Below are 12118 nucleotides of genomic sequence, written 5' to 3'. Positions count from 1 at the left end.
TTCATTCTGAACAACCTTACTCAGAAACTTAAAAATTGATTAAGGCATTAAAATGTAAGACTACCTTTGTTACATCTATTTACTATTTCAGATTGGAGATTGAAAATGCAAAATTGGAGTCTGTCGCAAAACAGCAGACAACCAAATCTGAATTGATGGAGAAAGAACTTCAAGATACTGTGTCAGTAAGTATGGATGTCTCATGACACAAGACAACATCCACAGAAAAAATAAAATTTTCTAAATGTAGACAGTGCTAGCCAGTTTTTATGAATTGTTGCATTTGAAATACCCTGCAATCAAGGTAACTGGAAGTTGGTACATTTAGTGTAGATCTTGTTCGACAGCCTATCCACAGAAATAAAGATAGAGGAGTTGAGGAAGGAAAGGGTCAGGGATGGACCATGTAAAGGCTATGGAAGAGTGGAAATTAGAAGTGAAGTTGATAAAATTTTCCAGTTCAATGCAAGGGTAGGAAATGGCACCAATGCAAGCACGATTGTACCAGAAAAACAGATGGGGGAAAGAGACCTCAATAAGACTGGAATGGTCTACATATCCCACAAAAGGCAGGTAGAGCTCGGACCCATGCATGTTCCCATAGCAACGCCTATTTGGAGGAAGTGAAAGAGTCAAAGGAAAAGTTGCTCATTGCAAGAACAAGTTCAGCCAGGTTGGAGGAGGGTGGTGAGAAACAACAGCATGATGTTCATTGTTGTAGTCATGGTCTAGTTAGAGATAAAGGAGGCATCAGAGAGTTGGCATTCAGCTTCTGTAAAGTTAAGGTTGATTGGGCAACCAGCAATAGTACCACTCTTACCAGCAGGTTTAGTGACAATTTTAAGGTTGGACCTGAGAGAATAAAGTGTTGCAAGTTCCGAGGGTGGTAGGTTAGAATGAGTGAGTGGAACAAAAAATTGAAAAAGATCTGGAGGACAGATGCAAGTGGATCGAGAATTCCGAAGATGAGAGAAAGGGCCCGTTATGAGATGAAAAGACTTCTCATGAAAGAAGTGGACGTGGAAGGCAGTGGCATTGGAAGTAGAGTATTGCTGGCTATTGTGAATATACTGAAGTTAGTTCCTGCAATAATGTAATTGAACAAGTTCACTGCATTGTAATTCCTTTCTGCTTCTCCATTCTACGTACAAATTTTAGCAATTGGGAGAGAATCCAAATGTCTTACTACTCTCCCTTTGTAGCAGTGAAATTCAGAAATTTGCTCCCTGTGATTTGCTGTACATAATGGACAGAAAATTGAGTGGGGATGTGTCTGATATACAAAAAAGGTAGTTAAATTATCAGAAGTGCAGATTAACAAAACAATCCCCCTGCTTATTTTAGGTTGTGACTAATCTTGTGGCTTTATTTCCCATTCTTGTAGTACTGCATTTCTGTCAGTAGATGGTAATGTTGCACTGCATATAATGATCTGTGTAATTGAGGACCATGGAGCGACAAATTGGGCTCATTAGTGACCATTTATTTGGCTTAGGAAGTGCCCTTAGAGATACAAAATGGCATCCATGCCACGTGCATACACTTGTGTGGTGAATTACACTGCATGGCCATATTCATGCAGGCGTTAGCAGGTGTGGTCTATGAGCATCCACTAGAAATATGCAGAATGAGCAGGTCATGATACCAGTTAGTATGCAACACTGATTTAGTGCCAAAGGTGCCATTTAGGATCCCAACGCTCCAACTAACACCTTCTCATAACCTTGCACAGCTGAACAAATGTTCACCAGCAGGGTGTTCCTTTTATTTCCCCCCCCCCCCCCCCCCCCCAACCAATGCGCCCTTTCAACAATCAGCACTATTTAAAGAGATCATCTGCTACCTTCCGTTGATTTCTTTTGAATATTGCTATGATTCTACAAGTATGTGGTCCTTCCCATAGTTGTTTCAAATTGGAAAGGTTTACAGGAAATGTTGGGGCAGTTGTTTAAGGACTTTTTGCTGTCTTCAAGGTTTTTGCACAAACCAGTTATTCCCAAACATGGGTGCACTAGTAGGCATTCCCTTTGAAGACTAGTATGACTTGGCGAATGAACACACATACACACAGCAGGACAAGCTGCTGAAAGGGGAGAAGGGCTTTTGGCCAGAAGCCATATCTGGTCAGGTGTTCAGGCACCAATTCTCCAACTTGAGCCTCAGCGAAGAGACACCTGCACTTCGACAAGAGTCCCTCCCTGAAATTTGCAGCCTTCCTGTAGCTATAGTGGTAACCTCAGAGCAGGGCTGGGATCACATTGCCAGTAGCTATAGAGATGACTGCAGCCATGAAATTTTATGCATTTGGCTCCTTTCAGACTGCAGCTGAAAATATTTGCAAATCTTGCATTTTTCTGACCATTGCTGGTTAAAGGTGGTCATTGGACTGTCTTTTCAGACATTTCATTCTGTCTCACCAGAGACAAGCCAGCGAGCAAGCATCTGAGAATTGTAGTCTTCCCAAGGTGCAGAGTTTTCTTTAGTACATTCACATGAGGTGGATGTTGCTGGCAAGGCCAGTATTTTTTTGCAGTACATGTTGCAGGTTCCAGAGGTGCTGTTGTAGCTTGGAAGGTTGGTGCAGTGCATCTTGTAGCTTATACACGTTTCAGCCACAATCTGCTAAAGGTGGAGTGAGTGAATGTTAAAATGATGGATGGGGTGTAAATCAAGCAGGGTGCCTTGTCCTTGGTGAGGTTAAGCTCCAGTCATCCAGGCAAGTGGAGGGTATTCCATCACATTCCTTCCTAACTTGTGCCTTGTAGATCATGGAAAGACTTCAGGTGGTCACTAGGTGAGTTACTCACTGCAGAAGACCCAGCCCCTCATGGCCATAGTATTTATGTGGGCTGTCAGTTAAGCTTTTGGTCAATGGTGTCCTCCCAGAATGTTGATGTTGAGGGATTTGGTGATGGTAATGCTGTTGAATCTCAAGGAATGGTGGGCAGACTCTTGAACCGGAATTTTATGGCTCCATCGCAGTGGGGATTGGGCTAAAAAATGGGTGAGCCTTTCTAAATTCCATTGAACGTGAAATCACGCTGCAGTAAAATTCCACCCTTGGGGAAATTGTTGTTGCCTGACAATCTGATGGTTGTTCTGTGGTGAGTGTTACTTGCCACTTATCAGTCCAAGCCTGAATGTTGTCAAGATCTTTCTACACGAGTGTGGACTGGTTTATTATCTGAGGAGTTGCGAATGGTACTGAACCTTTGAATCGTTGGCAAACATCCACACTTATGGCCTAACGGTGGAGACGAGGTTATTGATGAAGCAGCTGAAGGTGATTGGACATAGAACAATACCCTGAGAAATTCCTGTAAAAATGTCCTGGGGCTGAGGTGATTGGCCTCCAACAATCACAACCACCTTCCTCTGTGCTAAGTATGACTCTAGCCAATGGGGAGATTTTCCCCTGGTTTTTATTGACTTCAATTTTGCAAGGGTTCCTTGATGTTAGTTATTTCCATCTTAATTCTGGAATTCAGTTCTTTGCCCCTGTTTGGACCAATGGTGTATTGAGATCTGGAGCCAAATGTCCTTGGTGGAACCCAAATTGAGCATCGGTGTGCAGATTGTTGGTCAATAAATGTTGTTTGATAGTACTGTTGATGACACCTTCCATTGCTTTGCTGATGTTTGAGTGTAGGTTGATGAGGCAAAAGTCGGCTGGATTAAAATTTGTCCTTTTTGTGCATGGGGCATGGCTGGGCAATTTTCCACTTTGTCGCAACTGTTTGTGAGAAGACTTCAGAGCTTTGATATGATCTGGTGGTTGTGGGATCGCTTAGCTTTGTCTAAAGGATACTGCTTCTGCATGTATGTTGTCCTGTGTTGTAACTTCACCAGATTGGTACATTCACTGTTGCTTCTGGCATGCTCTACTATACCTCTCATTGAAGCAGGGTTGGTACCTGGCTTTATCGTAATGGTCAAGTCAAGGATGTGCCAAGCCCTGAGGTTACGGATTGTGATTGAATATAATTCTCCTGCTGATGACCCAAAGCACTTCTTGAATGTTCAGTTTTGAGTTGTAAGATCTGTTCTAAATCCATCCCATGTAGCACAGTGGTAGTGCCATACAATATGATGCGTGGTGTCCTTAGTGTAAAGATTGGATTTTGTCTCCGATAAACACTGTGCAGTGGTTACTTATGTCAATATGGTCACGGACAGATACATCTGCAACAGGTAGATTGGTAAGGATGAGGTCCAGTGGATACTTGCCTCTTGTTGATTCCCTCACCACCTGCTGCAGGTCTCGTGTAGTGGGTGTTGGACAGTGATGTCCTCTAACCAGAGATTAGAGATGTTCAGCATGGAGGAGTACTGATTCAGCAGCTGAGGGAGGGTGGTGGATGGAAATCAGCAGGAGGTTTCCTTGCCTCTGCTTGACCAGATGCCATTGACTGCACATGGATCACTTAACAAAAGCCACATGTCATCCCTGAGATTTACTGCAACCAAAAAGGATTCCACTTCCTCAACATCCAGCTGGTGTGTGACTGTAGACAGTGAATCATGTAGGTACCCATGATAGCATCATCCTGTGGTTGTCTGCTGTGCCAGTGCATGAGCCAAAATGACACCCCAGAGGATGGCTACTGAACATCATGGATTTTTGCCTCATCAGTCTACTCTCAAACATCAGCAAAATGATGGAAGATGTCATCGACAGTGTCATCAAACAACATTTATTGACTAATAATCTGCATACTGGGAGCACTTGGCTCCAGACCTCATGGGTGTGAAACCTAGGCCACACGTGAGCAGCATATCTACAACCAAAGCCATACTGCCATGCAAAATGTGATCAAGCAGACTATTGGGGTGCTTAAACAACATTTCAGCTGTCTGAGCTGTTCTGGGGGAACATTGCAATACCTGGCAAAGCGGATGTCAAGATTTGTGGTGAGCTGCTGCATGTTGCACAATGTTGCCATCATGAGGGAACAGCCTTTGCCATCAGCTATACAGCACCAATTGAGAGCAGAAACATGAGAAGGAAGTGGAAGGGAGGAGGTTCCTAAACAGTCCCTTTCTGCCCAGGGCTGTATTTGTAGAACTCATACAAGTACAATAGTAGTAACTGCAATTCCATTTCCCCACTAATCAAAGTCCTAAATCAGCCCCTCCCTCTGTCACTGACCATCACAGTGTCCACAGTCATTGCAAAAATAAAAGCTACCACAAAATCAATACTCAAAACCAAATTTATAAAAGGTATCATGCCAAATTGCAGCAACTCACCCATGTGCATTCCTTATGTGCCTATCCTCCATGTGCCTTTGCCTGTTCTAGTGCTGCCACACAGTGCTACCTCATTGGCTGCAGGCTTTCAGTGGAAGAGATTGCAGATGGCCTTGGAGGACAACCACAAAAAGCCCTGGCACCTAGAAAATCCAGCACTATCTCCGTATTGGCAACAGCAAAACAGCAGCAAAGGCACCAGAGGGCGACGGGTGGAAGGACCAATACTGTATTCTGAGAGGCCCCATGGAGCAACTGCCATTCCCCTCAGCAGGTTTATTATTTTGTTGGATTACCACCTGCTGGAATGCAGTGATAATCTTGAAGCCTCATGCAAGAAAGAACAAAGCCCTTTGTGTGAGCTGCAATGGAAGCTGCAACATCAGATGCTGTATCCTGTGTGCAAAGTGTGCAAATAAAGTTGGCCCCCACTTCTATATTGTTAAGAATGGGCACAAGGCTGTACAGAACCAATTTGATGCTGGAATCTTCCATGCTCCTTGACATTAAATGCAGTCTTTCTGGCAGTCTTCCCAATGCACCAATCAGTTTCCTTGTTTTGAACCATTCAAAGCTCTTCTGTAGGCTACCTATCAGAGTCCTCTGCAGTAGAACCCTTGTGCAATCTCACCCTCTGACAAGCTGGCACCTGTGCTTTCTTGACCCTGTCTTGGCCACAACCCACTAATGCTGGTGTGCTACCACTTGCAGATTCCCTCTCTAATCTATCTACCTATGTGGAGCAGCAGTATCTGAGCTGTGGTTTTGAATGTGAAATCAAGCAGTGGTTCTGTGTTCCGCTGTTGCCTGGGCAGGTTAAATCACTTGCGTATCTAAAAGCAAAAAAAAGCACAAGGATAGGTTTATGCTGGGAGGGCAGGGGTAGTCGGAGAAAGTAAGAGCTGCATGCTTACGTCGCCTGCAGCTGGAAAATTAGAAGGGAGTTTGTGATGAAAGGAAAAGTGGGATGTGAGGAGGAGGATCAAGTATGGGGAATCCCATCATCTTCGATGGTTTCAGCACTGCTACTGATCAAGACCAGCACCATCTCCTCCATGGGAGTTAGGACATCCAGGTGTGCCTGTTCCCCTTTGGTTAGCTTCTGTTGCCTGTAATTGTGTGCCATCTTGTCATGCAAGAAAGAACAAAGTACACTAAGTTCCCATTTTAAGTTGTCCCATTTTAATGTCAGTCAGTTAATTGAGCTCATATTCTTATGTAGCATTGGGAGTTTTGTTTTGACGTTGTTTCGCACTGCGTGTGACCTGGGGTCACATGACCTGATTGGCACCATTTTAGAGTGGCTTCTCCTGCTCCCTGACCCTCCCGGTTGCTGCCGACTCTCCCTCTCGTGGCCGATCCACCCTCTCTCGCCGTCGACCCTCACGGTAGCCACCAATCTTCCCTCTCACTACTTCTTCAGCTTGCAGCTTACCTCTGCAACTCGAAGCTGCTCTTCCTGCCTTCCACCATTCATTTTGCAAGCCATCGCTCACAGTGAGGGTTCAGGAGAGGGAGGTTCAGCAAGAGGGAGTGTCAGCGAGCATGATTGGCAAGGACCGGGAGAGGTGAAAGCCAGAGGGTTAGGGAGCAGGGTAGGTGGCAAGGCGGAGGGTCAGGCAGTAGGAGAGGCAGTGAGCTGGAGAGGTGGCAAGTAGGGGATTAGGGAATGAATGCAAGAGGCGGCGAACCAGAGGTAAATATAAGGATTCAGCATTCTTCTTATATTTTTTAAAATGTATTTTATTTTAAAAGTTATTTTATTTACAAATATAAGAATTTAGCAATGTAGAGTATTTCAACTTATGGTATGATGTTTTAATGTATTTTGCTGATGAGAAAGGTCCTTCAGAACCTTTACATTGGTTATAACGGGAAAATCTGATTCGCTTAACATTTTATTTAAAGTTGTACTTCTCAGAAACACAACTACAGTGTTAAGTGAGGAATTACTTGCATGTCATTGAGTGTCATGCTGTCTATTTGGCTGATACGGTTGCCATGGATGGCAGCGTTTGCAAGCTGTGAGATGTGGGTGCGAAACTTGCAGCAGTGATACATAAGGTAAGATGAGGTCTTAGGTACAAAGTTTACTAGAGATTTTTGGTAAATGGAAGGGGCTTGGTGATTTGAGACATGGCTTAGGCTACTGGTAGAATATGGCATTTGAAGATGCTTTGACCTTGATGACTCTTTTGAAGTTATCAAACTTCTTGAGGCATTGCATCCAGTTCCTTGGGGCTTGGCTTCTAGTATTGAGCTCCACTGCTATCAGCTTGCACTGCCTTTTAACCTTGTATCCACCATTAGGAAGGAGGACCCTCCAGGCACATGACATCTCTCCTCCTCTCCACCTCCTCCACAAAGACTTCCAGTACATTGTCCAAATATCTTGGATCCCGTGCTCTCTCCTGTGATGCCATTCCCTACTTTCCAAGGTCAGATTCTCTTAATCCACAACTTCCAAGACCTGCACCAGACACAATGCATTTCCCCTTTTAAGAGGTGCAGGCTGGCTTTAAGAAATCAAGGCCACCTTTAAGTGGTGCTAGCCACTCAATATTGCCCCCTACAGCCCCTCCCTCCTGCCCCCTCAACCCCCACCCCCCCCACCAACCACCGGCTGAAGCTCCAGCCAATGAACAGCTTGGATGATGCTGGTTGGTCACAATGATCATGGAAATGAGCGGGCAGCATGAAGTTGATGTCTCACTGCAATTACTGGGTGGAATTTAATCGCACATCGCTATCCTTATGCCCATCTTCAGTGTCTAGCTTATTTAGTCCCTTTGTCGTTTTGGAAGAAAAGTTTAAGCATCTTTAGGGGAGGGGGACAGTTTGTCTCTTAAGTGCATCTCATTCGCAAACTGTTTTTCAGCCTTCGAAAACGGTTCTTCTGTGAAGGCTAACCAGATCCAAGGCCATGGCACTGTGGATGGTCCAGCTGCTCAGCGTGGGGGGAAGAAATGTGGAAGGGCAATAGGGGATTCGTTAGTGAGGGGAGTAGACAGGCATCTATTGCCCATCCCTAGTTGCCCTTGAGAAGGAGGTGGTGAGCTGCCTTCTTGAACTGCAGTCCATGTGGTGGAGGTACATCCACAGTGCTGTTAGGAAGGGAGTTCCAGGATTTTGACCCAGCAACAGTGAAGGAACAGCGATATATTTCCAAGGCAGGATGGTGAGTGACTTGGAGGGGAACTTCTAGGGGGTGGTGTTCCCATCTATCTGCTGTCCTTGCCCTTCTAGACAACAGTGGTCATGGGTTTGGAAGGTGCTGTCTAAGGAGCCTTGGTGAATTCCTGCAGTGCATCTTGTAAATGGTACACGCTGCTGCTACTATGCGTTGGTAGTGGAGGGAGCGAATGCTTTGCCCTGGATGGTGTCAAGCTTCTTGAGGGGAGAGAAGCTGAGATGCAATTAGAAGTTAAAACGCTAGTGGGTGAGTCTGGAAGGCAGAGGAAACATAGGCTAGATAAGAAAGAAGTGAGTTTAGCAAGGCTAAATGGAGTATGTTTTAATGCAAGGTGCCTGAGGAATAAGACAGATGAGCTGAGGGTACAGATAGGCACATGGGAGTATGATATCATAGCTATGACCGAGACTTGACTAAAAGAAGGGCAGGATTGGCAGCTCAACATTCCTAGTTATAGGGTATTCAGTTGAGATAGAGAGGCGGATAGAAGGGAAGGGGGCGTGTCGCAATATTGATCAAGGAATCAATTATAGCAGTGAAGAGGAATGATTTCTTGGAAGGACCATCAAATGAGGCCATATGGGTGGAATTAAAAACTACAAAAGGGGCAAACACGCTGTTGGGTGTGTACTATAGGTCCCCAAACAGTCAGGGAGAGATATGTAATCAAATTTTAGAGAAGTATAAGAATAATAACGCAGTAATAGTATGCGATTTGAACTACCCAAATATTAACTGGGATAGTTTTAGTGTGCAAGGTAGGGAGGGTGCAAAATTCTTAAGTTGCATCCAAGAGAACTTTTTTAGCCAGAACAGAGAAAGCCCAACAAGGGAGGGAGACAGTTCTCGACCTAATATTTGGAAATGATCCAAGGCAGGTGAAAAGCGTATCAGTAGGGCAGCATTTTGGAGATAGTGATCATAACTCAATTAGATTTAGGATAGTTCTGGAAAAGGATAAATTTGGGCCTGGAATAAAAGTTCTAAACTGGGGAAAGGCCAAATTTACTAAGATGAGATACAATTTGGCCCAAATGAACTGGGAGCAGCTACTTTCAGATAAAACTGTGTCAGAGCAGTGGGAGGCATTCAAGGAGGAAATAGCAAGAGTGCAGGGCAAATATGCTCCTGTAAAGACAAAGTGGGGGACCAAGTCCGGAGAACCCTGGATGTCAAGCGACATAAGAGTTAGGATTAGGAAAGAAAGAGAAGCTTATGGCAGATACCGAGGGTTTGATACAGCAGAGTCCCTAGAGGAGTATAAAAAGTGCAGAGGGAAGCTTAAAAAGGAAATTGGGAAAGCTGAGAGAGTGCATGAGAAAACATTGGTGAATAGAATAAAGGAAAACCCAAAGAAGTTTTTGAAATATATGAAGAGCAAGAGAATAACTAGGGAAAGGGTAGGGCCAATTAGGGACTATAGAGGTAATCTGTGTGTGGACATGGAAGATGAGGGTACAGTCCTCAAAGAATACTTTGTGTCAGTCTTCACAATGGAAAAGGATGATGCAGGTATAGACATCAGGGTTATATTAAAGAAAATTAACATAGAGAGAGAGGAGTTACTAGCGAGTTTAGCAGCTTTAAAAGTGGACACATCCGCAGGACCTGATGAGATGTAACCCAGACTGTTGAGGGAGGCATAGGAAGAGATATCAGGGGCCCTGGCAGTAATTTTCAAATCCTCTCTGGCCACAGGTGAGGTGCCAGAGGACTGGAGGACTGCTAACGTTGTCCCATTATTAAAAAAGGGAGAAAGGGATAGATCAGAAAATTACAGGCCAGTCAGTCTAACCTCGATGGTGGGGAAGTTACTAGAAAGAATTCTGAGGGGCAGAATATATCTGTACTTGGAGACACACAAATCAATTGGGGATAGCATGGATTTGTTAAGGAAAGGTCCTGTTTGACAAAGTTGATTGAATTTTTTGAGGAGGTAACCAGGAACGTTGATGAGGGTAATGCATTTGATGTGGCCTACATAGACTTTAGCAAGGCTTTTGATAAGGTCCCTCATGGCAGACTGGTCAAGAAAGTAAGATCCTATGGGATCCAAGGCAAAATGGCACTTTGGATCCAAAATTTGCTGAGGGGCAGGAAGCAGAGGCTGATGGTAGACAGATATTTCTGTGACTGGAAGTCTGTTTCCAATGGGGTTCCGCAGGGCTCGGTGCTGGGGCCCTTGTTGTTTCTGGTGTACATAAATGATTTGGATTTAAATGTAGGGGGTCTGATCAATAAATTTGCAAATTACATGAAAATTGGTAGGGTGGTAAATAGCAAGGAGGATAGCTGTAATCTAGATGAGGATATTAATGGACTGGTCAGGTGGGCAGAGCAGTGACAAATGGAATTCAACCCAGAAAAGTGTGATATAATGCACTTGGGGAGGGCTAACAAGGCAAGGGATTACACTATGAATGGTAGGACCCTGGAAAGTACTGGAGATCAGAGGGACCTTGGTGTGCATATCGACCGATTCCTGAAGGTAGCAGGGCAGGTAGATAAGGTGGTTAAGATGGCATATGGGATACTTGCCTTTGGTCGAGGCATAGAATACAAGAGCAGGGAGGTTATGCTGGAACTGTATAAAATACTGATTAGGCCACAGCCAGAGTACTGCGTGCAGTTCTGGTCACCACAGTATAGGAAGGATCTGATTGCTTTGGTGAGGGTGCAGAGGAGATTTACCAGGATGCTGCCTGGGCTGGAGGATCTGAGCTCTGAGGAAAAATTGGATGGGTTGGGGTTGTTTTCCTTGGAGCAGCGAAGGTTGAGGGGGGATCTGATGGAGGTGTATAAGATTATGAGGGGCAAAGATAGGGTGGATAGGATAACATTTTTCCATTAGTAGAGGGGTCAATAAACACAGGGCATAGATTTAAGGTAATAGTTAGAAGGCTAAGAGGGGAGTTGAGGAGAAATCTTCTTTCACCCAGAGGGTGATGGGAGTCTGGAACTCAGTATTTTGCTTTTGTCTTATTGCCTGAAAGGGTGGTTGAGTCAGAAACTCTCGTAACATTTAAGAAGTATTCAGATAGTCACTTGCATTAACCATAGCCTCCAGGGCTATGGACCGAGCGCTGGAAAATGGGATTAGTGTAATCAGGTCTTTGTTGACCGGCACGGACATGATGGGCTGAATGGCCTCCTTCTATGCTGTAAACATCTATGAGTCAAAGTTCTCATACTGAAGTCCTTGTTGTAGGAAGTGGAGATAAGGTCAGAGGTCACAATCATCCTGAAGGCAGTGGGACCAGGGAGAGAATTTTCCCCCCTTCGTGTGGGGTTGTGTCGGGGCAGGAACCAGGAACGGGCAGGCGCAGACCCGATCCATGGCCCCGATCAAGTCCACACCTCCATTTTATGTCGGCGTGCCAATTAAGGCCCACCCAGCGTGACACGCACCCAGAAGCGTTGAGCACTCCCTGTGCGGGCCGGGAGTGCACTCTTTCACGCGCATGCAAAAATCTTCCTGAGGCACAGAGGTGCCTCAGTGAGATAAGTTTTAATAAAGAAAAAAAATTTAAGACATGTCCCCTCATGTGACAGTGTCACAAGAGCTGGGGCATGTCAATAAACTTTAATGAAAAAATGTATTTAATTTATAAACCCTTCATGAAGCCTCATCCCACCCGTGGATGAGGTTCCATGAAAAATGCGAAGGCCACCTGG

General features: G+C 44.8%; 1 protein-coding gene across 9 annotated transcripts in view; it reads left to right on the top strand.

Annotated features, from left to right (window-relative positions):
• The window catches only part of si:ch211-272n13.3 (ankyrin repeat domain-containing protein 26), a 195706-nt gene that overhangs the window by 128652 nt on the left and 54936 nt on the right, over positions 1–12118 (top strand). For all 9 annotated transcript variants that reach the window (XR_005946506.1, XM_041216457.1, XM_041216463.1 and 6 more), the window contains one exon: positions 92–185. Coding sequence is in view for 8 of the 9 variants with exons in the window: in XM_041216457.1 (XP_041072391.1) it covers positions 92–185 (94 nt within the window). In the remaining variant the exon portion in view is untranslated. The remainder of the gene's footprint in view (positions 1–91; positions 186–12118) is intronic.

The sequence above is a fragment of the Carcharodon carcharias genome, chromosome 21 (assembly GCF_017639515.1).
Source record: "Carcharodon carcharias isolate sCarCar2 chromosome 21, sCarCar2.pri, whole genome shotgun sequence".
In the NCBI taxonomy this organism is placed as follows: Eukaryota; Metazoa; Chordata; class Chondrichthyes; order Lamniformes; family Lamnidae; genus Carcharodon; species Carcharodon carcharias.
This window is presented reverse-complemented; position numbering and strand designations above follow the sequence as displayed.